Source organism: Hyla sarda, chromosome 12 (genome assembly GCF_029499605.1).
Source record: "Hyla sarda isolate aHylSar1 chromosome 12, aHylSar1.hap1, whole genome shotgun sequence".
Lineage (NCBI taxonomy): Eukaryota > Metazoa > Chordata > Amphibia > Anura > Hylidae > Hyla > Hyla sarda.
In genome coordinates this window covers 17,919,036-17,942,845 of record NC_079200.1, presented here as the reverse complement: position 1 = coordinate 17,942,845, position 23,810 = coordinate 17,919,036, and the positions used below count along the sequence as shown (strand labels likewise).

The 23,810-nt window shown below is 43.5% G+C and overlaps 1 protein-coding gene across 7 annotated transcripts in view; it reads left to right on the top strand.

The window, feature by feature from the left end:
• Positions 1-23,374, top strand: part of CNTNAP1 (contactin associated protein 1) — a 354,100-nt gene extending 330,726 nt beyond the window's left edge. For all 7 annotated transcript variants that reach the window (XM_056549087.1, XM_056549086.1, XM_056549085.1 and 4 more), the window contains 5 exons: positions 2,676-2,806; positions 6,441-6,534; positions 7,579-7,809; positions 20,294-20,338; positions 22,360-23,374. In XM_056549087.1, coding sequence (XP_056405062.1) covers positions 2,676-2,806; positions 6,441-6,534; positions 7,579-7,809; positions 20,294-20,338; positions 22,360-22,541 — 683 coding nt within the window. In that variant the 3' untranslated portion in view covers positions 22,542-23,374. The remainder of the gene's footprint in view (positions 1-2,675; positions 2,807-6,440; positions 6,535-7,578; positions 7,810-20,293; positions 20,339-22,359) is intronic.
• Positions 23,375-23,810: the final 436 nt, after the last annotated feature.

The window sequence follows — 23,810 nt, the reverse complement described above, 5'->3', positions numbered from 1 at the left end:
CTTAGGACTGGGACCTGGTGTGATCTAAACTTTTGCCATGTCTTTACACGTGACACCTGCTATTGTAGCCACTGCACAAAAGTTGGGGGACAGTCGTATCTGGCCAGTCTTACAGGAGAGTACACAGTGACATGTATTTAAAGAAGGTCAGATAAGGCTAGGTTCACACCGACATTGTTCTCTGACCCCTTGAGGGTTCATTTGGCTTTTTTTGTGTGCGGAACAGACAGGTTGGAGCACAATGGACACCTCCGGGTCCCGACAGATCCCATTGACTTCAATGGGGTCTGTCGGGTGTTCGCTACTTCACAGGAGTTGAGCAGAGAAAAATGATCGGTCATGCACTTCCATCAGACTAAGCACCAAAGCTCCCTTTAGTGGAGAACAGCGACAGTGTGAACAAGGCCTTAGCACCCCTGAGGTGAGGTAGAATGCTACAAACTGGTTGTATGAGTTTCTGAGTAAGACACACCACGTGTTGTAGAATTAAAGGGGTACTCCGGTGGAAAACAATAAACTGAATTTCAAAAAAACTGGTGCCAGAAAGTGAAACAGATTTGTAAGTTACTTCTATTTAAAAATCTTAATCCTTCCAGGACTTATCAGCTGCTGTATGCTCCACGGGAATTTGTATTTCCTTCTGGAGTTCTTTTCAGTCTGACCACATTGCTCTCTGCTGACACCTCTGTCCATGTCAGGAACTGTCCAGAGTAGAAGCAAATCCCAATAGCCAACCTCTCCTGCTCTGGACAGTTCCTGATACATATAGAGGTGTCAGCAGAGAGCACTGTGGTCAGACTGAAAAGAACAACTTCCACTGTAGTATTCAGCAGCTGATAATTACTGGAAGGGTTAAGATTTTTACATAGAAGTAATTTACAAATCTGTTTACTTTGTGGCACCACCAGTTAAAAAAAAAAAAAAAAATGTTTTTCACCGGAGTACCCCTTTAAAAGATTCTTTAAAAAGTGTCACAGCCAAATAGAATGTCCGTGACATCAGGATGGGCATCTCAACCTCAAGAGGAGAACCCACCACGTTATACTGCACATTAATGACCACAGGCTCCATTGCTGTCCTCTACCACAGCCTGTCTTGCCACTGTTCTCAGTGTGGTTGTTCACCAGTCATTTCATGAGAGTCACTCCGTGGTTCATGGTGGCAGCTATGCCACAACCAGATTTCTGTCAATAAGTGATGCAGCTTGTACTCGGTGGCCCATGGTTCATTAAACAGAGAAGAAGGCAGGAAGGTAGAGCAGGTGAACACGGACGTGAACAAAAAGGTGGGAGAAAAAGAAACCGTGAAACACCGGAAGGGAGAAGTGGTAATGGTTACCTATTTTATAAGGTCCCTCACCCCCCGATAAGGTTCTTAGTTTAGTTCTCAAACATATAGTATTGTGTAGCACTCACCATCGGCGTATAAAGTCTTCTTTATTCAACGAGTAGACAAGATGCCTACAAGGCAGGAACGGACGGACAGAGGTACGGGGATGAACTCCCAGGCAACAGTGCCGTTTCGCGCAGCAAGCGATTCAACTGGCCCACGAACAAGGCAGGAACAGGGATGAACTCCCGGGCAACGGTGCCATTTTGTGCAGCAAGGGCTTTGACTGGCCCACGAACAAGGCAGGAATGGAGGGACAGAGGTACAGGGATGAACTCCCAGGCAACAGTGCAGTTTCGCGCAGCAATCGATTTGATTGTCCCACGAACAAGGCAGGAACGGACGGAGAGAGGTACGGGGATGAACTCCTGGGCAACGGTGCCGTTTCATGCAGCAAGCGATTTGATTGGCCCACAAGCAAGGCTGGAAAGGACGGAAAGAGGTACGGGGATGAACTCCCGGGCAACGGTGCCGTTTCACGCAGCAAGCATTTCAACTGGCCCATGAACAAGGCAGGAACGGACGGACAGAGGTACAGGGATGAACTCCCAGGCAACAGTGCAGTTTCGCGCAGCAAGCGATTTGATTGTCCCACGAACAAGGCAGGAACGGACGGAGAGAGGTACGGGGATGAACTCCTGGGCAACGGTGCCGTTTCACGCAGCAAGCGATTTGATTGGCCCACAAGCAAGGCTGGAAAGGACGGAAAGAGGTACGGGGATGAACTCCCGGGCAACGGTGCCGTTTCACGCAGCAAGCATTTCAACTGGCCCATGAACAAGGCAGGAACGGACGGACAGAGGTACAGGGATAAACTCCCAGGCAACAGTGCCGTTTTGAGCAGCAAGCGTTTCAACCGGCCCATGAACAAGACAGGAACGGACGGACAGAGGTACGGGGATGAACTCCCGGGCAACAGTGCCATTTTGCGCAGCAAGGGCTTCGACTGGCCCACGAAGTGGGCCAGTCGAAGCACTTACTGCGCGAAATGGCACTGTTGCCCGGGAGTTCATCCCCGTACCTCTGTCCGTCCGTTCCTGCCTTGTATGCTCCGTGACTACTCGCTAACTAAAGTAGACTTTTTATATGCCGATGGTGAGTGCCCTGGACATTCTTCTAATGTATGTACAGTTTATTATACTACTACTATTGACGCAGTGAGCACCACCGGGCAGGTGAAGCTGTTGGGATCACAAGAGTATCCACTCCTAGGGGTGTTATCAATCACTAAAGCAGTGCCGAGTGATTCTTTGGATGCATGTGTGAAGTTTTGTACATGTTCACAGGTTCACTGCAGCTGAATTACCAACTGCGGAGCAATAGTGCAAATGTCTTCCTGCTGAGCAAGAAAAACATGACAGATGGCAGACCTCACAGGGTTAACGTCACCAGAGATTACCGAACGCTTTACTATCAGGTAACGCGACGCACTGAAGTATTAGTAATGTTGTACGGAGACTATGCTCTTCACGCTGTATATGGGGGTGTAATACAATTCGTTACAGTAAGTGTGTGACAGATGCAGAACTCTGGGACGCGCACCTACATCCAGAACAGGAGTTCTGTGACAACACACCCCGAGCTACGCTGTTTTCCTGCTATGCTGTGTGCAAACTGCATATAACTATCTGCTCCATTCATTTTGGCTTCCTAGCCACAGCAACCAGGCCGGACTAGGAGGGATTGACAACTAGAGATGAGCGAACTTACAGTAAATTCGATTCGTTACGAACTTCTCGGCTCGGCAGTTGATGACTTTTCCTGCATAAATGAGTTCAGCTTTCAGGTGCTCCCGTGGGCTGGAAAAGGTGGATACAGACTCTTTCCTAGGACTGTATCCACCTTTTCCAGCCCACCGGAGCACCTGAAGGCTGAACTAATTTAAGCAGGATAAGTCATCAACTGCCGAGCCGAGAAGTTCGTGACGAATCGAAATTACTGTAAGTTCGCTCATCTCTACTGACAACTATCATACGTTTACGGCATATCCTGTTGATATATCATAAATGTTCCAGATGGTAATACCCTTTTATTTGGCAACCATAACACATGGACCCCATGCATACAGTTATGATATGTATGAAGCCTTATCTGCTCCCCATCACATAGCACCCATCATCTTTGAAGACTTGACCTTTAGAAAAAAAAAATTAAAAAATTGTCACAAAGTTACCTGAAGGCAGACATGGCTGTCAGACAGGTCAACATATTGGCATACATTACTTCTATTTTTATTTAAAAACGAAATTTTATCACTACTATTTTGACATGGCCTCGGAACATCTCAGACACCTGACTAGGAGAAGAAGCATACACTTATCCCCCCCCCCCCCCCTACTTTGTAAGCCCCATAGGCTTACATTATAAGACCTTCACGGTCATGTGACACAGAGGGAGAATGTGGTAAGTGTGCACTCCTCCCGACTCGTTCTACTGATTGGTTGGGGTCTGACATAACTTATTTCATAGAGAAAAATCTAAAGTTTTAGTTTTTTTTGTAGTTTTTTTTTAAATATTGGTGCTAATTTAAAGCTATTGACTATAAATATTCTTCAGAAGATTGTCTGCTTTCACTTTTCTAAGATTATAAAAAGTATGTATTTCATAGCTTGATCTGTTTTTAATTTACATCTTAAAGGGGTTATCCAGGAAAAAAACTTTTATATATATATATATATATATATATATATATATATCAACTGGCTCCAGAAAGTTAAACAGATTTGTAAATTACTTCTATTAAAAAATCTTAATCCTTTCAGTACTTATGAGCTTCTGAAGTTAAGGTTGTTCTTTTCTGTCTAAGTGCTCTCTGATGACACCTGTCTCGGGAAACGCCCAGTTTAGAAGAGGTTTGCTATGGGGATTTGCTTCTAAACTGGGCGTTTCCCGAGACAGGTGTCATCAGAGAGGACTTAGACAGATATATATATATATATATAAAAAGTTTTTTCCTGGATAACCCCTTTAAGGGTAGGGTGACACGTAGCGCATCCGCAGCTTTTGACGCTGCAGATGCACTACTGACTGCCCCTAGAGTGAGCCTCCTGCTGTGCCCGCTGCTTGAAGTAACAATCTGCCGCTACAAGCAGGCACCCAGAAATCTGAGTCGCGTGCGCATGAGTTTTTATTCAGACACCGCGATCACTCTTCCTGCTCCCTGAACTAGGCTGAAAGCAGGCTGCGACGTCTGTAGACTGCACATGCGCGACTTGCAGATCCCTGTGTGTCTGCTTGTGGCGGCAGATTGCAGCTACCAGCAGACAACGTAGGACTTCTCTAATAGGTGGACTAATATAATAAGGAAAGGCTCTTCTTCCCTTTTAGGTGGACTATAATAATAAGGAAAGGCTCTTCTTCCTTTATAGGTGTACTATAATAATAAGGAAAGGCTCTTCTTCTCTTATAGGTGGACTATTCTAATAAGGAAAGGCTCTTCTTCTCCAATAGGTGGACTATTCTAATAAGGAAAGGCTCTTCTCTAATAGGTGGACTAATATAATAAGGAAAGGCTCTTCTTCCTTTATAGGTGGACTATAATAATAAGGAAAGGCTCTTCTTCTCTTATAGGTGGACTATTCTAATAAGGAAAGGCTCTTCTTCTCTAATAGGTGGACTATTCTAATAAGGAAAGGCTCTTCTTCTCTAATAGGTGGACTAATATAATAAGGAAAGGCTCTTCTTCCTTTATAGGTGGACTATAATAATAAGGAAAGGCTCTTCTTCCTTTATAGGTGTACTATAATAATAAGGAAAGGCTCTTCTTCTCTTATAGGTGGACTATTCTAATAAGGAAAGGCTCTTCTTCTCCAATAGGTGGACTATTCTAATAAGGAAAGGCTCTTCTCTAATAGGTGGACTAATATAATAAGGAAAGGCTCTTCTTCCTTTATAGGTGGACTATAATAATAAGGAAAGGCTCTTCTTCTCTTATAGGTGGACTATTCTAATAAGGAAAGGCTCTTCTTCTCTAATAGGTGGACTATTCTAATAAGGAAAGGCTCTTCTTCTCTAATAGGTGGACTAATATAATAAGGAAAGGCTCTTCTTCCTTTATAGGTGGACTATAATAATAAGGAAAGGCTCTTCTTCCTTTATAGGTGGACTATTCTAATAAGGAAAGGCTCTTCTTCTCTTATAGGTGGACTATTCTAATAAGGATAGGCTCTTCTTCTCTTATAGGTGGACTATTCACCTATAAGAGAAGAGCCATTCTTATTAGAATAGTCCACCTATAAGAGAAGAAGAGCCTTTCCTTATTAGAATAGTCCACCTATAAGAGAAGAGCCATTCTTATTAGGACTATTCTAATAAGGAAAGGCTCTTCTCATAGGTGGACGACTATAATAAGGAAAGGCTCTTCTCTTATAGGTGGACGACTATAATAAGGAAAGGCTCTTCTCTTATAGGTGGACTATTCTAATAAGGAAAGGCTCTTCTCTTATAGGTGGACTATTCTAATAAGGAAAGGCTCTTCTCTTATAGGTGGACTATTCTAATAAGGAAAGGCTTGTCTTCACTTATAGGTGGACTATAATAATAAGGAAAGGCTCTTCTTTTATAGGTAGACTATTACAATAAGGAAATGCTCGTCTTCTCTTATAGGTAGACTTTTCTAATAAGGAAAGGCTCTTCTTCTCTTATAGGTGGGCTATTCTAATAAGGAAAGGCTCTTCTCTTCTAGGTGGACGACTATAATAAGGAAAGGCTTCTCTTCCCTTATAGGTGGACTATTATGATACGGAAGGCTCTCCTTCTGTTATAGGTGGACTGTAATGATACGGAAGGCTCTCCTTCTGTTATAGGTGGACTGTAATGATACGGGAAGGCTCTCCTTCTGTTATAGGTGGACTGTAATGATACGGGAAGGCTCTCCTTCTGTTATAGGTGGACTGTAAGGATACTGGAAGGCTCTTCTTTTCTTATAGGTGGACTGTTATGATAAGGAAAGGCTCTTCCTCTCTTATAGGTGGATTATTATGATAAGGACATGCTATTCTTCTCTTTTAGGTGGACTTTTATGATAAAGAAAGGTTCTTCTTCTCTTACAGGTGGACTATTATGATTTGGTGCAGAAACAGTTTGTGTTGTGGGAAGATCCCAAGTTTGATTCTCCAAAAGCTATTTATCTCGGAAGGGTTGTTGGTGAGTTTCCTTACAAGCTTTCTTCTATGAAATGACAACATTGTTTGCATGGTCTTCTGGGGGTAGGGTGGGGTGGGGGAATCTTCTCATAGAATACACAATAACTAAGGAAGTCTGGATAAGGGGGTGGTCTTTAAGAGGGGTTTCTCTGTATTTACTAACATTAACTTATTATTGGAGTTGCTGCATTCACAAGGCAGCTATTGTTAGGGGATTGCTTAAAGGGGTGCAACGGGGAAGTTATAGCATCATAGCCACCACAATACCTGTTCTGTGTCCCCTTGTGATTTTGCCAGCTCCTGTTGTCTCCTGAATATTAATTTCCTTGCTTGCTGCCCAGACTACAACTCCCAGCAGTCAGTGCAGCTCGATGTAATGACTGCCAGCCAATTGCTTTCACTATCTGTGTGCATTCTGTGCTGTTGTAAACACATTGAGCAGCTCACTATACATGTATTTTCTTTCAAACTATCCCCCCCCCCCCCCTGCAATAAATCATGATATGCTCTGAATGGCAGCATACAATGGAAGAAGAGTACTGGGTGAGGCCATATTCACATTGTGGGGGGTTGTCCAGCCATAAATATCTTATGCCCTATCCACACTGCTCCATGAACTGTCTATGGGGCACCAGAGATACCAGAATACAATACTTGGGTATTTCCAGCTGTTCCTTGACAATGAATGTGCACATGCCATCTACTGCTCCAAAAAACGGAGGGGGGGCCCCATTCTGGACGATTATTCACTATCCTGTTATAGTTCTTTTTGGCTGGATAACCCCTTTTATTTAGTTTTTGTATTTTCAGTTCCTTTCAGCAGATCATAGAATGTTAAGCTCTACTGCTATTAATGGCAGCTTTATGTATAGGGCAGTGTAAACCAAAACAAGGCCTCATGGTCTCTTCAGATATCTAGGGCCAATAGTTGAGTCCCCACAGATGATAATGAGGGCTCATCTTGGGAAACCTCTTGTATTTTACCAGTTTACTTGTGGGCTGAAGGTTCTTCGAGCCATTGATGATATTTCTATTATCCTAATAGAGACCGGAACAATAGATTCAGATGTACAGAAGTTCAACACTCCAGGCTTTATAGGATGCCTGGCAGATGTGCGCTTCAACAACATCACTCCGATACGAGACATCTTCCGATCCTCTAGAGCGGCAGAAGTGATCACAGTGAAGGGAAACCTGGTGGAATCGAACTGCGGGGCTATGCCCTTAAAGGTGTATCACATACCGTACGAGCTGGACCCGTGGTATATGGGTGCAGGTGAGGGATGACTACATTACATTGTCAGACTGCCATGTTACAGAAGCCTAGAAGATTTAGAGGGACTTTTAGAATTGTGTCTTTACAGAGTGGGTCTCATTTACTAAGCCAAGCCCGACAGTTTGTATCGGGTTTTGTGGAGTAAATTTAGGTGCACACCTGTGCGACATGTTTGGACAAAAAATTGTCTACATTCTCACAAATCACTCGGAGAGTTTGAGAAAACCCCACAAAGGGTGTGGCCTATCAAAAAATGAGCGTAAACCGACATTTTTCAAAAATCACTCCGGTTTTTTTGTCCAAAACCCGACGAAAAAGCAGAAGAGTGTGAATTTTGAAAACCCGACTGCCAGAGCCTGGTGCAAAAACAGGTAAAATGGTCGGTTTTCCCCCCAGCATGGTTCTTAAAGGGGTACTCCCATGGAAAACTTTATTTATTTTTTTTTAAATCAACTGGTGCCAGAAAGTTAGACAGATTTGTAAATCACTTCTATTAAAAAATCTTAATCCTTCCAGTACATTTTAGGGGCTGTATACTAAAGAGAAATCCAAAAAGGAAATGCATTTCCTCTGATGTCCTGACCACAGTGCTCTCTGCTGACCTCTGCTGTCCATTTTAAGAACTGTCCAGAGGAGGAGAAAATCCCCATAGCAAACATATGCTGCTCTGGACAGTTCCTAAAATGGACAACAGAGGTCAGCAGAGAGCACTGTGGTCATGACATCAGAGGAAATGCATTTCTTTTTTTGGATTTTTCTTTAGTATACAGCTCCTAAAAAGTACTGGAAGGATTAAGATTTTTTTAATAGAAGTGATTTACAAATCTGTCTAACTTTCTGGCACCAGTTGATTAAAAAAAAAAAAGTTTTCCACAGGAGTACCCCTTTGAAGGGGTTATCCAGGAAAAAATTTTGTTTTTTTAGAAATCAACTGGCTCCAGAAAGTTAAACAGATTTGTAAATTACTTCTATTAAAAAAATATTAATCCTTTCAGTACTTATGAGCTTCTGAAGTTGAGTTGTTCTTTTCTGTCAAAGTGCTCTCTGATGACACGTGTCTCGGGAACTGCCCAGTTTAGAAGACGTTTGCTATGGGAATTTGCTTCTAAACTGGGCGGTTCCCGAGACACGTGTCATCAGAGAGCACTTAGGCAGAAATGAACAACTCAACTTCAGAAGCTCATAAGTACTGAAAGGATTAAGATTTTTTAATAGAAGTAATTTACAAATCTGTTTAACTTTCTGGAGCCAGTTGATATATATATATATATATATATATATATATATATATATATATATAAAAAGTTTTTCCTGGATAACCCCTTTAAGGGCAATATGCATAAACTAGGTAAACCAAAAAAGACCTCTAATTTAATCGGAATTTATATTCCTGCCTTGATAGGATATATGGACAAATATTTCATTTTTATACTATGTGTGTGGAAAGGTTTCTGTTTACTTTGATGTTTGCATTGTTACATGGTAGTACTTTCTAACTTTATTCAATATTTATTGCACAACTTTATTTGTAGGATTGCTAACATAATCCACATTCAGCCTTTTCTTCCATCTATATATAAACCTACAAAACACTTATCACAAATAAAAGATACACTACAAGATATCGTAATCAAAAAAATACACTTTATTAGAAGAATATCATAAACAACATGATTGGTAATCCCACCCTCCCCAATAAAAACAGATACACAAAGGACAAATTAACCCCTTAAGGACCCGGGCTTTTTCCGTTTTTTCATTTTCAATTTTTCCTCCTTCACTTTAAAAAATCATAATAACTCTTAAAAATTTTCACCTAAAATTCTATATGATGGCTTATTTTTTGCGTCACTAATTCTACTTTGTAATGACATTAGTCAATTTACCCAAAAATCGACGGTGAAACGGGAAAAAAAATCAATGTGCGACAAAATTTTGTAAGTTTTGGGGGCTTCCGTTTTTACGCAGTACATTTTTCAGCAAAAATGATACCTTATTATTCTGTAGGTCCATACGGTTAAAATGATCCCCTACTTGTATAGGTTTGAATTTGTATCACTTCAGAAAAAAAATCATGAATACATGCAGGAAAATTTATATGTTTAAAATGGTCATCTTCTAACCCCTATAACTTTTTTATTTTTCTGTGTTCCGGGAGCTATGAGGGCTCATTTTTTGCACCGTGATCTGAAGTTTTTAGCGGTACCATTTTTGTTCTGATCAGACTTTTTGATAACTTTTTATTCATAAAAAGTGATCAAAAATGCAAAATTTTGGACTTTGGAATTCTTTTGCGCGTACGCTATTGAACAAGCGGTTTAAAAAGTGGTATATTTTTATAATTCGGACATTTCCGCACACGGCGATACCACATATGTTTATTTTTATTTACACAGTTTTTTTTATTCTTGGAAATGCCGGGTGATTCAAACTTTTATTAGGGGAAGGGATAATTGAAAGGGTTAATGATTTTTTTTACACTTTTCTTATGCAACATTATAGCTCCTATAGGGGGCTATAACATTGCATGTACTGATCTTTACCACTGATTGATTGATCCATTCCTATGGAGATGGATCAGTGTTTTCGGCGATTGAATGCTCAAGCCTGGATCTCAGGCTTGAAGCATTCATTCGGCGATCGGACAGCACAGGAGAAGGTAAGAAGACCTCCTCCTGTGCTACAGCTGTTCGGGATGCCGCGATTATACCGCGGCGATCCCGATCAGCTCCCTGAGCTAACCGGCACATTTTACTTTCGTTTTTAGCCGCGCGGCTCAGCTTTGAGCACGCGGCTAAAGGGTTAATAGCGCGCAGCACCACGATCAGTGCTGCGCGCTATTAGAGGCTGGTCCTGGCTTCACTATGACACCGGGCCCGCCGCGATATGATGCGGGGTCACCGTGTGACCCAGCGTTATATTGCAGGACCGGGACCCAGGACGTACCCATACGTCCTGGGTCCTTAACCCCTTAAGGACCAGGCCATTTTATACCTTAAGGACCGGAGCGTTTTTTGCAATTCTGACCACTGTCACTTTAAACATTAATAACTCTGGAATGCTTTTAGTTATCATTCTGATTCCGAGATTGTTTTTTCGTGACATATTCTACTTTAACTTAGTGGTAAAATTTTATGGTAACTTGCATCCTTTCTTGGTGAAAAATCCCAAAATTTGATGAAAAAAATGAAAATTTTGCATTTTTCTAACTTTGAAGCTCTCTGCTTGTAAGGAAAATGGATATTCAAAATATTTTTTTTTTGGGTTCACATATACAATATGTCCACTTTATGTTTGCATCGTAAAATTTATGAGTTTTTACTTTTGGAAGACACCAGAGGGCTTCAAAGTTCAGCAGCAATTTGGAAATTTTTCACAAAATTTTCAAACTCGCTATTTTTCATGGACCAGTTCAGGTTTGAAGTGGATTTGAAGGGTCTTCATATTAGAAATACCCCATAAATGACCCCATTATAAAAACTACACCCCCCAAAGTATTCAAAATGACATTCAATAAGTGTATTAACCCTTTAGGTGTTTCACAGGAATAGCAGAAAAGTGAAGGAGAAAATTCACAATCTTCCTTTTTTACACTCGCATGTTCTTGTAGACCCAATTTTTGAATTTTTGCAAGGGTTAAAAAGGAGAAAATTTTTACTTGTATTTGAAACCCAATTTCACTCGAGTAAGCACATACCTCATATGTCTATGTTAATTGTTCGGCGGGCGCAGTAGAGGGCTCAGAAGGGAAGGAGCGTCAAATGGTTTTTGGGGGGCATGTCACCTTTAGGAAGCCCCTATGGTGCCAGGACAGCAAAAAAAAAACACATGGCATACCATTTTGGAAACTAGACCCCTCAGGGAACGTAAAAAGGGGTAAAGTGAACCTTAATACCCCACAGGTGATTCACGACTTTTGCATATGTAAAAAAATAAATAAAATGTTTTACCTAAAATGCTTGGTTTCCCAAAAATGTTACATTTTTAAAAAGGATAATAGCAGAAAATACCCCCCAAAATTTGAAGCCCAATTTCTCCCGATTCAGAAAACACCCCATATGGGGGTGAAAAGTGCTCTGCTGGCGCACTACAGATCTCAGAAGAGAAGGAGTCACGTTTGGCTTTTTGAAAGCAAATTTTGCTCTGGGGGCATGCCGCATTTAGGAAGCCCCTATGGTGCCAGAACCGCAAAAAAAAAACACATGGCATACCATTTTGGAAACCAAACCCCTCGGGGAACGTAAAAAGGGGTAAAGTGAACCTTAATACCCTACAGGTGTTTTACTACTTTTGCATATGTTAAAAAAAAAAAAAAATTTTACCTAAAATGCTTGGTTTCCCAAAATTTTTACATTTTTAAAAAGGATAATAGCAGAAAATACCCCCCAAAATTTGAAGCCCAATTTCTCCCGATTCAGAAAACACCCCATATGGGGGTGAGAAGTGCTCTGCTGGCGCACTACAGGTCTCAGAAGAGAAGGAGTCACATTTGGCTTTTTGAAAGCAAATTTTGCTCTGGGGGCATGCCGCATTTAGGAAGCCCTTATGGTGCCAGGACAGCAAAAAAAAAAACACATGGCATACCATTTTGGAAACTAGACCCCTCGGGGAACATAACAAGGGGTAATGTGAACCTTAATACCCCACAGGTGATTCACAACTTTTGCATATGTAAAAAAAAAAAAAAAAATTTTTACCTAAAATGTTGGTTTCCCAAAAATTTTTGATTTTTAAAAAGGGTAATAGCAGAAAATACCCCCCATAATTTGTAACACAATTTCTCCCGAGTACGGCGATACCCCATATGTGACCCTCAACTGTTGCCTTGAAATACGACAGGGCTCCAAAGTGAGAGCGCCATGCGCATTTGAGGCCTAAATTAGGGATTGCATAGGGGTGGACATAGGGGTATTCTACGCCAGTGATTCCCAAATAGGGTGCCTCCAGCTGTTGTAAAAGTCCCAGCATGCCTGGACAGTCAACGGCTATCTGGCAATACTGGGAGTAGTTGTTTTGCAACAGCTGGAGGCTCCGTTTTGGAAACAGTGGCGTACCAGACGTTTTTCATTTTTATTGGGGAGGGGAGGGGGGCTGTGTAGGGGTATGTGTATATGTAGTGTTTTTTACTTTATATTTTATTGTGTGTTAGTGTAGTGTAGTGTTTTTAGGGTACAGTCACATGGGCGGGGGGTTCACAGTAGTTTCTCGCTGGCAGTTTGAGCAGCGGCAGAAAATTTGCCTCAGCTCAAACTTGCAGCCGGATACTTACTGTAATCCTCCGCCCATGTGAGTGTACCCTGTACGTTCACATTGGGGGGGGAACATCCAGCTGTTGCAAAACTACAACTCCCAGCATGTACGGTCTATCAGTGCATGCTGGGAGTTGTAGTTTTGCAACAGCTGGAGGCTCCGTTTTGGAAACGGTGGCGTACCAGACGTTTTTCATTTTTATTGTAGGGGTATGTGTATATGTAGTGTTTTTTTACTTTTTATTTTATTGTGTGTTAGTGTAGTGTTTTTAGGGTACAGTCGCTCAGGCGGGGGGTTCACAGTAGTTTCTCGCTGGCAGCTTGAGCTGCAGCAGAAAATTTGCTGCAGCTCAAACTTGCAGCCGGATACTTACTGTAATCCTCCGCCCATGTGAGTGTACCCTGTACGTTCACATTGGGGGGGTGGAACATCCAGCTGTTGCAAAACTACAACTCCCAGCATGTACGGTCTATCAGTGCATGCTGGGAGTTGTAGTTTTGCAACAGCTGGAGGCACACTGGTTGTGAAACACCGAGTTTGGTAACAAACTCAGTGTTTTGCAACCAGTGTGCCTTCAGCTGTTGCAAAAGCTACAACCCCCAGCATGTACGGACAGCGGAAGGGCATGCTGGGTGTTGTAGTTATGCAACAGCCGGAGGCATACTACTTTGGCTGGGGATGCTGGGGATTGTAGTTATGCAACAGCTGGAGACACACTGGTTTGCTACTTAACTCAGTGTGCCTTCAGCTGTTGCAAAACTACAACTCTCAGCAGTCACCGACAGCCAATGGGCATGCTGGGAGTTGTAGTTATGCAACCAGCAGATGCACCACTACAACTCCCAGCATGCACTTAAGCTGTTTGTGCAAGCTGGGAGTTGTAGTTACACAACAGCTGAAGGTACACTTTTCCATAGAAATAATGTGCCTCCAGCTGTTGCAAAACCATAAGTCCCAGCATGCCCATAAGTGCATGCTGGGAGTTGTGGTGGTCTGCCTCCTGCTGTTGCATAACTACAGCTCCCAGCATGCCCTTTTTGCATGCTGGGAGCTGTTGCTAAGCAACAGCAGGAGGCTGTCACTCACCTCCTGCTGCTGCTTGATCGCCGCACAGGTCAGTCCCGCCGCCGCCGCCGCCGTCGTCGCTCCTGGGGCCCCGATCCCAACATTAACGCCGGGGATCGGGGTCCCCAGCACCAGGGGTGCACGTCCCGCACCCGCTCACGTCCTCCGGAAGAGGGGCGGAGCGGGTGCGGGAGTGACACCCGCAGCAGGCGCCCTGATTGGTCGGCCGGTAATCCGGCCGACGAATCAGGGCGATCGTGAGGTGGCACCAGTGCCACCTCACTCCTGCAGGCTCTGGCTGTTCGGGGCCGTCTCTGACGGCCCCGATCAGCCAGTAATTCCGGGTCACCGGGTCACTGGAGACCCGATTGACCCGGAATCGCCGCAGATCGCTGGACTGAATTGTCCAGCGATCTGCGGCCATCGCCGACATGGGGGGTCATAATGACCCCCCTGGGCGATATGCCGCGATGCCTGCTGAACGATTTCAGCAGGCATCGGGCACCGGCTCCCCTCCGGCTAGCGGCAGGGGGCCGGGAAAGGACAGGACGTACTCCTACGTCCTCGGTCCTTAAGGACTCGGAAACGGGGGCGTAGGAGTACGTCCATTGTCCTTAAGGGGTTAAAGGGGTACTCCGGTGAAAACCTTTTTTTCTTTTAAATCAACTGGTGCCAGAAAGTTAAACATATTTGTAAATTTCTTCTATTAAAAAATCTTAATCCTTCCAGTACTTATTAGCTGCTGAATGCTACAGAGGAAATTCCTTTCTTTTTGGAACACTGATGACATCACGAGCACAGTGCTCTCTGCTGACATCTCTGTCCATTTTCGCAACCGTGCATAGCAGATGTATGCTAAGGGCAGCATGGTGGCTCAGTGGTTAGCACTGCTGCCTTGCAGTGCTGGGGCCTTGGGTTCAAATCCCACTAAGGACAACAATAAATAAAGAGTTGTTATTATTATTATTATTATAATGACGTCAGCAAAGAGCACTGTGCTCGTGATGTCATCAGAGAGAATTCCAAAAAGAAAATAATTTCCTCTGTAGTATTCAGCAGCTAATAAGTACAGGAAGGATTAAGATTTTTTAATAGAAGTAATTTACAAATCTGTTTCACTTTCTGGCACCAGTTGATTTAAAAGAAAAAAGGTTTTCACTGGAGTACCCATTTAAGAGGTTAAAACAATTGATTGGGGAACATCCGGAACATTCTGAATGATAAAGACTATCCGTATACACTATGTATTGGTCTGTATTTTGAGCTTTTATGATTAGGGTACCCCTCTTTTTGTTATTTATGTATTTGCATGTCTGAATGCCCATTACTGATTGCTTGTATTTAGTTTAGCACTAGCCACTTTACTATACAGTGCACTATATTGAGTGCTTACTTTATGATTACAGTGGTCCCTCAACATACGATGGTAATCCGTTCCAAATGAACCATCGTTTGTTGAAACCATCGTATGTTGAGGGATCCGTGCAATGTAAAGTATAGGACAGTGGTCTACAACCTGCGGACCTCCAGATGTTGCAAAACTACAACACCCAGCATGCCCGGACAGCCGTTGGCTGTCCGGGCATGTTGGGAGTTGTACTTTTGCAACATCTGGGAGGTCCGCAGGTTGAAGACCACTGGTATTGGAGGTTATACTCACGTGTCCCCGCCGCTCCGGATGTCGCCGTCCATCGCTGTCGCCGCGTCCCCGACGCTCCGGCAAGGCCTCTGCTTCCCCGGGATCCTCGCTCTCACGTCGCCGCCATCACGTCGCTACGCACGCCGCTCCTATTGGATGACGGGATGGCGTGCGCAGCGACGTGATGACGATTATGGAGAGCGCCGACGATGCAGGGGATCCCGAAGAGGACGCGCCGGAGCCCCGAGGACAGGTAAGTGATCGTCAGGGGACCACACGGGGCACCGTAAACGGCTATCCGGTGGCAGCTGAAGCAGTCTGCGCTGCCGGATAGCCGTTTATGCGATGGCCTTGACATATAAAAGCATTGTATGTTGATGCTGCCTCTGAGAGGCCATCGTATGTTGAAATGATCGTATGTTGGGGCCATCGTAGGTCGGGGGGGGGGGTCACTGTATATATGTGTGGCACATAGTGCCTTATACTTATTCTACAGGGGTGTTCATTGTTATTGGGCAATGTGCAATATATGTATAGGGGCTCCATAGGTATAAGGCTCTTCTTAAACAATAGCCTGACCATATGAACTTAACTGGAGTACATGAATATATATATATATATATATATATATATATATATATATATAACGAGTGTATACAGATAGTCTTTATCATTCAGAATGTTCCGGATGTTCCCCATCAATTGTTTTAATTTGTCCTTTGTGTATCTGTTTATATTGGGGAGGGTGGGATTGCCAATCATGTTGTTTATGATATTCTTCTAATAAAGTGTATTTTTTTGATTACGATATCTTGTAGTGTATCTTTTATTTGTGATAAGTGTTTTGTAGGTTTATATATTGATGTATGGCGTCTTGCCAATATTTTGGGGGTTATTAGTACCCTTTATGTGTTTCAGTCCTATGTTGTAGGTAATGGTTTTCTTCCATCTAGTCGGTAGAATATTGTCCCTATGGCTCGCAGCCTCAGTGTCAAAATTAATACTAAAATGGCATTCCCAAAAATTGTGTTAAAAAAAAAAAAGTTATTTCTTAAAGGGGTACTCCGCAGCTCAGCGTTTGGAACAAACTGTTCCGAATGCTGGAGCAGGGAGCTTGTGATGTCATAGCCCCGCCTCCTCATGACGTCACGCCCTTCCCCCTCAATGCAAGTCTATGGGAGGGGGCGTGGCACCCGCCACGCCCCCTCCCATTGACTTGCATCGAGGGGGCGGGGCGTGATGTCATGAGGAGGCGGGGCTATGAAGTCACAAGCTCCAGCGTTCGGAACAGTTTGTGCCAAACGCTGTGCAGCGGAGTACCCCTTTAAATAAAAATCGCCATAATTCACAGAGTAGATTATGCACCCAACTCAGTTTCTCAGGAATTTGGCAAATGCTTTGGAAATGTCTTACTGTTGCATTGCTGGTTGTTGTGGTGGTGTCTCTTACCTTTAGATTTTCACAGACCTGAAGAGCCACTATTGTGTACCTTCCAGTGTAACACACGGGAAAAAAGAAAAGGACAAAAAAAAAACTGACAGACAAAAACCCTACATTCTTAGTTAGGTTGCATTCACAACACGTTTTTTCGAAATACATTTCCCGTATACATTTTCAATGTGAAAACCGTACGGAACCGTATTGAAAACCGTATGCATTGACTCTCCATTGAAAACCGTGTGCCAAACGATGCATCAGGTTGTGTCCGTTTTGCATCCTGTAAGGTTTTGTCAGTTTTTTTTCCCGTACCCAAAACCGTAGCCTACCATGGTTTTTGGTCCGGGTGAAAAACTGTATTAAACCGTATACGTTTTTTTTTAACATGGGAGTCAATGGAAACTGTACAGAACTGTATGTGCGTACAGTTCCATCCGGTTTTCACCATACGGTTTTTGACTTTGCACAGTTTTTTTTCTTGGAATTTCAATCAAAGTGAAACTTTATTCATAATGGAGTGAAAAGTTAATAACGTATACATTTTTTCTTAAAAAAACGGATGCAACCGGACATAATTTTTCAAACCATATACGGGTTTAAATTTGTACACACGTTTTGATACAGTTTAGTCCGGTTTTGAGGAATCCGTTTTTTATCAAAAACCTGATACGGAAACTGTACTGCAAAAACGTGGTGTGAATGCAGCCTAAATCAGGGCCAGTGTGTTTTGAAGTCATTGCTTTGGTTTTGCTTACATGCAACATATTTGTCATAATATCACACAAGGGTTGATAAATTTGGCGCATGTTAGGCTATGTTCACATCAGTGTTAAGAATATTCAATTTTTTATGCAAATTTCCCATACAAATTTTTGCATGGAAAAAAAAAAAACTAACAATCATAGCGAATATGCGAATTTTGTGAACATAGGACGAATAATCGTCAATATATTCGTGAAATATCGCGAATTCGAATATGGCCCCTGCCGGTCATCACTAGTCAGGACCTTTTTTGAGCAGGAGAGGTTTTCTATGGGGATTTGCTTGTACACTGGACAGTTCCTGACACGGACAGAGGTGGCAGCAGAGAGCACTGTGCTCAGACTGAAAAGAACTACACAACTTCCTCTGGAGCACACAGCAGCTGATAAGTACTGGAAGGATTAAGATTATTATATAGAAGTATAATAATATAGAAAATCTGTGTTTTAACTGGTCCCAGAAAATTAAACAATTATTTTCCTTTGGAGAAGCCCTTTAACCCCTTAACGACCACGGACGTAAATGTACGTCCTGGTTTGGCGGGACTTCCCGCATCAGGACATAGATTTACGTTCTGTGTATGACCACGAGCATCGGAACGGTGCTCGCGTCATGCCCGGCAGGTCCCGACTGCTAGCAGCAGCCGGGGACCCGCCCGTAATGGCCGACATCCGCGATCGCACGGATGTCCACCATTAACCCCTCAGATGCCGCGAACCATACAGATCACGGTATCTGCAGCAGTGCAGTACTCTGAATGGATGATCGGATCGCCCGCAGCGCTGCCGCGGTGATCCGATCATCCAGCATGGCGGCCGGAAGTCCCCTCACCTGGCTCCGGCCATCTCCCGGGGTCTTCTGCTCTGGTCTGAGATCGAGCAGAAGATCACCGATAATACTGAGCAGTAGAGATGAGCGAACTTACAGTAAATTCGATTCGTCACGAACTTCTCGGCTCGGCAGTTGATGACTTTTCATGCATAAATTAGTTCAGCTTTCAGGTGCTCCGATTGGCTGGAAAAGGTGGATACAGTCCTAGGAGACTCTTTCCTAGGACTGTATTTATGGGGACATAAAAAGTGTAAAAGAAAAGTTGTAAAAATAAAAAGTTTAAAAAAGTGAAAAATGAAAAGCGTAAATTTTTTAATAAACATATTTGGTATCGCCGCGTGCGTAAATGTCCGGACTAGCAAAATATAATGTTAATGATCCCGTACGGTGAATGGTGTAAACGTAAAAAATAAAAAAAAAGTCCAAAAATGCTGCTTTTTTGGCACATTTTATTCCAAAAAAATTAATAAAAAATGATCTAAAAGTTTTATATATGCAAATGTAGTATCTAAAAAAAGTACAGATGACGGCGCAAAAAATGAGCCCTCATACTGCCCTATATACGGAAAAATGAAAAAGTTATAGGTAGTCAAAATAGGGAGATTTTAGATTACTGATTTTGTACAAAAAGTTTTAGATTTTTTTTAAGCGGTACAAAAATATAAAAGTATCTAGCCATGGGTATCACTTTATTCATATTGACCCACAGAATAAAGGACACATTTCATTTTTACCATAAATTGTACAGTGTGAAAACAAACCCCTTCAAAATGTGCAAAATTTTGTTTTTCATTTAAATTTCCTCCCTATGGATTTTAGAAGGGGAGGAGGAAAAAACGAAAACGCAAAAATAAAGTTGGCCTGGTCCTTAAGGTGAAAATGGTCTTGGTCCTTAAGGGATTTCTGGGCATTATACACTCATGGCGAATCTTCAGATACTCAATGTCTGACTGGTGGCATGCCGAGAGCCTGCGGGATCCTGCTCATACACAATGAATGGGGCAGCATTCAGTGCGCCATTTATTGTGTGATGGTGGCACCGAGTTACTACAACTCTTCTCACTAAAGCCGGGTTCACCCAGCGTAAAATGTGCAGAATTTGCAAAAAGAATAGGAATGCCGGAATTGGAATTTCCACAGCAGAAACATCTGGCGAGGAAATTGTGCCCTGTGCATAGAGCAGCAGAATCCCATTGCATTCAATGTGAACTGCTGCAGTGGAATTTTATCCGTGTGGACATTCTGCACAAAGTCCACGTGTGAACATAGCCTAACAGGTTGAGCTATAGTAACCCAGCACCACCACTATATATAGACGCTGATGGCCTATCCTGACGCTAGCCCATGAATGGATACTGCCTAGTGACAATCACTTCTGAAACGGTCATAGACTACGGTAATGGTGTATACCATGTAAAGTGCTAGATTTGCTCATTCAGAATGTAGCCTGTTGTATCCTGACACTGTGACTATAGGAAACCTTATTCTTCTGTCTTGTAGTATTCCCCCATGTACATGATGATGGTCTTGCTGGAATCATTGCATGTAAGTACAACTTCCTTCTCCTCTTTATCTCCTCCTCCTCTTTATACACAGGATTCCATAGCTACCATAGACTCCAATGTACAGAGTGTGGTCAGCTCTCCCAGGCGTTCCCTCCTTTTGCAGCTGAATAGTTTGGTATATAGTGTTAGTCAGCTTTAAAGCTTTTGCTCTTAAAGGGGTACTCTGCCCCTAGACATCTTATCCCCTATCCAAAGCATAGAAGATAAGATGTCTGATTATGGGAGTTCCGCCGCTGGGGACCCCCCGCGATCTCCCTGCTGCACTCGACGTTCGTTTAGAGCGTCGGGTGCAGTGCTGGAGACTCGTGACATCACAACCACGCCCCCTCAATGCAAGTCTAAGGGAGGGGGCGTGACGCTGTCACGCCCCCTCCCATAGACTTGCATTGAGGGGGCGTAGCTATGGCATCATGAGCCTCCGCCCCACATAACCAGTCATCCGGCATCGAACGAAGTTCGCTCTGTGCACTGGATGACTGGGGTGCCACAGCCGAGATCACGGCGGCCCCCCAAGATCAGAAATCTTTATATATATACACACACAATGTCTAGGGGCGGTGTACCCCTTTAAAGGAAAACTGTCACATGTTTTCTCACGCACTTACCACAGGTACTGACAGTGCGGGAGACGCTGATTCCTATGATCCCTACCTTGGCCGGATCCGCCCGGCCGTTCGCTCACAATCTTAGTTTTAATATACCTGGAAATCTGGTTGTAACTGGCACGGGCGGGGCTTCTGTAGCTTAAATGGCACCGATGTCAGCGCCGCCAGCTTATGAATATTCATCCCCCCCTCACTCCGGCTCTCCCTCTCTTCGACGCTTCTAACTGGACTTTACTGCGCATGTCAGGAAGCAGCACATGTGCAGTAAAGTCCAGTTAGGAGCGGCGAAGAGAGGGAGAGCCGGAGGGAGGGGGGCATGAATATTCATAAGTGGGCGGCGCTGACATCAGTGCCAGTTAAGCTACAGAAGCCCCGCCCATACCAGTTACAGCCAGATTTCTAGGTATATTAAAACTAAGATTGCGGGCGAACGGCCGGACGGATCCGTCCAAGGTAGGGATCATAAGAATCAGCATCTCCTGCACTATCCGTCGGTACCTGTGGTTAGTGCGGGAGCAAACATTTGACAGTTTTCCTTTAATTAACCATGAATATTAGGATGGAGACTACTGTCGCCCCTGCCAGTCAGCTGTTTGATGGGGCTGTGGCCTTTTCAGTGTTTACAGCTTCCTGAACCTCCATTGTTGTACTTTTCATAGCAATAGTGAAAAGAACTGAGGAGCTGGTGAACAGGGCAACACTGCTGCTCCTTGCTCCACCACCACTAAGGGTAGGTTCACATGCAACTAATCCGCTGCGGGCAAATCTATAGTTTTTTGATACCATTGACTTAAATGAGTCCACGGGAAATCTGCAATATCGGCAGATTTGCAGATTTTCCACGGATCCGTTGAAGTCAATGTCAAAAACCAAATCAATTACATGTGAACCTACCCATAAAAGTACAACAATGCAGGTGCCGGCAGCCCTTAATACTAAGGAGACCGCAGCACGTGCACAAGTGCCACAGTCCCTTCAATCAGCTGACCAGCAGGGGTACCAGGAGATGGACCCCAGAGATCTAATATTAAATGGCTCCTTAAAGGAAACCTGCAGCAAAACACAACTTATCCCTTATCAACAGGATAAGGGATAAGTGTCTGATCCAACAGTCGGACCCCCTGCAATTTCCCAAAAGGTGCCACGCATTGCCGCTCTATGTGAGTGGCTAATGCGTGTAGCACTGACGGTACGCCCCCTCCCCATACAATTCTGGCGCACAACACAAGCGACACAAAAAACAAACTACAAAATCTACTAGGAAAAGCCTTAGTAAATGACCGCCGTTGTTTAGCCTAGAACGTTGCCGAGTAGACAGGAGAGGACAACAGATGAACTTTCTTTTGGAAGAAAATCCTGCAAAACTAACTTTTTTTCTTTCTTCTCTTTTAACTAGTTGTGGTGATCTTCCTCTTCGTCCTGGCGATCGCCTGTTTGTTTTTGGTTTATCATTATTTCCACCGGTATAAAGGATCTTACCTCACCAACGAGCCAAAAGCTGTAGACACTCCAAAGTCTTCCACAAGGAAAGAGCAGCCCCTTCCGCAAATCGAGGAAGAGGAGGCTAGATCAGAATAGCCCTGACTGTGCTCGTGGTCTCCAGGAAGCAGCAGCCATCTGTTTATGGGAAGTCTGGGAACTTTGCCACTGGAATACCTTATAGGTTAATTTTATTTATTTATTTTTTAAATGGGGGTTGGGGGTGAGGATGGACCATGTTCTCATCATCTGGTAGAGCAGCCAAAGAACGACAGTCTCTGTGCGGAGTGAAAATGTCATTCATCTTCCAGTTACCTGCCTTCACTACGGGATTTCCTGGGAATAACGCTCATCCGTAACTATCCAGATAGAAAACGTTACTAGAGAAACGATGTGTAGAACGAGTTGGGAACAAATGGATTCCACCATCGAAAATACAGTGTGTTTGCTTCTTTCCGGTAGGGTCACACACAGTGCATATGCAGTGTATTCAATGCTGCAAAAAGATCTGTCAGGCAGCGCAAAATAAGTGTTGTATGTGCTATGAGCAGACACACCGGGTTTTCCCCACCGCAGTCCTGGGTGTGCAGAGCGTCACAGTTACGTCCATGCACTCGGCCTGTCTCCGAACCTCACTGCACACACAGTGCTGAGGAAGGAAAAGCCACGTGTCTGCTTCTAGCACATTCGCTGCATATTCAATGCTCACAGTTACGTCAGTGCGCTCGGCCCGCCTCCGAACCTCACTGCACACACAGGGACTGCGGTAGGGAAATCCATGTGTCTGCTTCTAGCGCATATGCAGCGTATTTGATGCGGAAAAAAAATCTGCCGGCCAGCGGGAAACATGCTGCGTATTTGCTGGAAGCAGTCACACAGGGCTTTCCCTGCCACATCCTTTGTGTGTGCAGTGAGGTTCAGAGGCGGGCCAATCGCACTGACTTAACTAGGTCATAACTACACCAAAAGAAGAAGATACCAGTATACTGATTTGGATACAAAAATAGTGGATAAACTTTATTCAAGTGCATTATAAAATCATACATAAAATACAAGGTACTATACAGATGAAAGCTACAGAAAAGGGTAGTGGTACTAAATCCACAATGGTAGACAATACAGACGGCAGGGATACAGTCCACAGATGTCAAATTGCAACATGCCCATAAGTAGTAGAAATAAATAATACAACATACATATAATGAAATGTATAAAGCTGGTATATGTCCTCAAAGGGGCTATGGGTAAAGTGCAAATAACAAATTGTATGGCACCTAGCCCTATTCAGAGGTTAGTCAACAGCATTAGATAACAACGAGGATAAGAGCATGAAAGACAGCATAAAGTAACAAATACCTGCCATACACC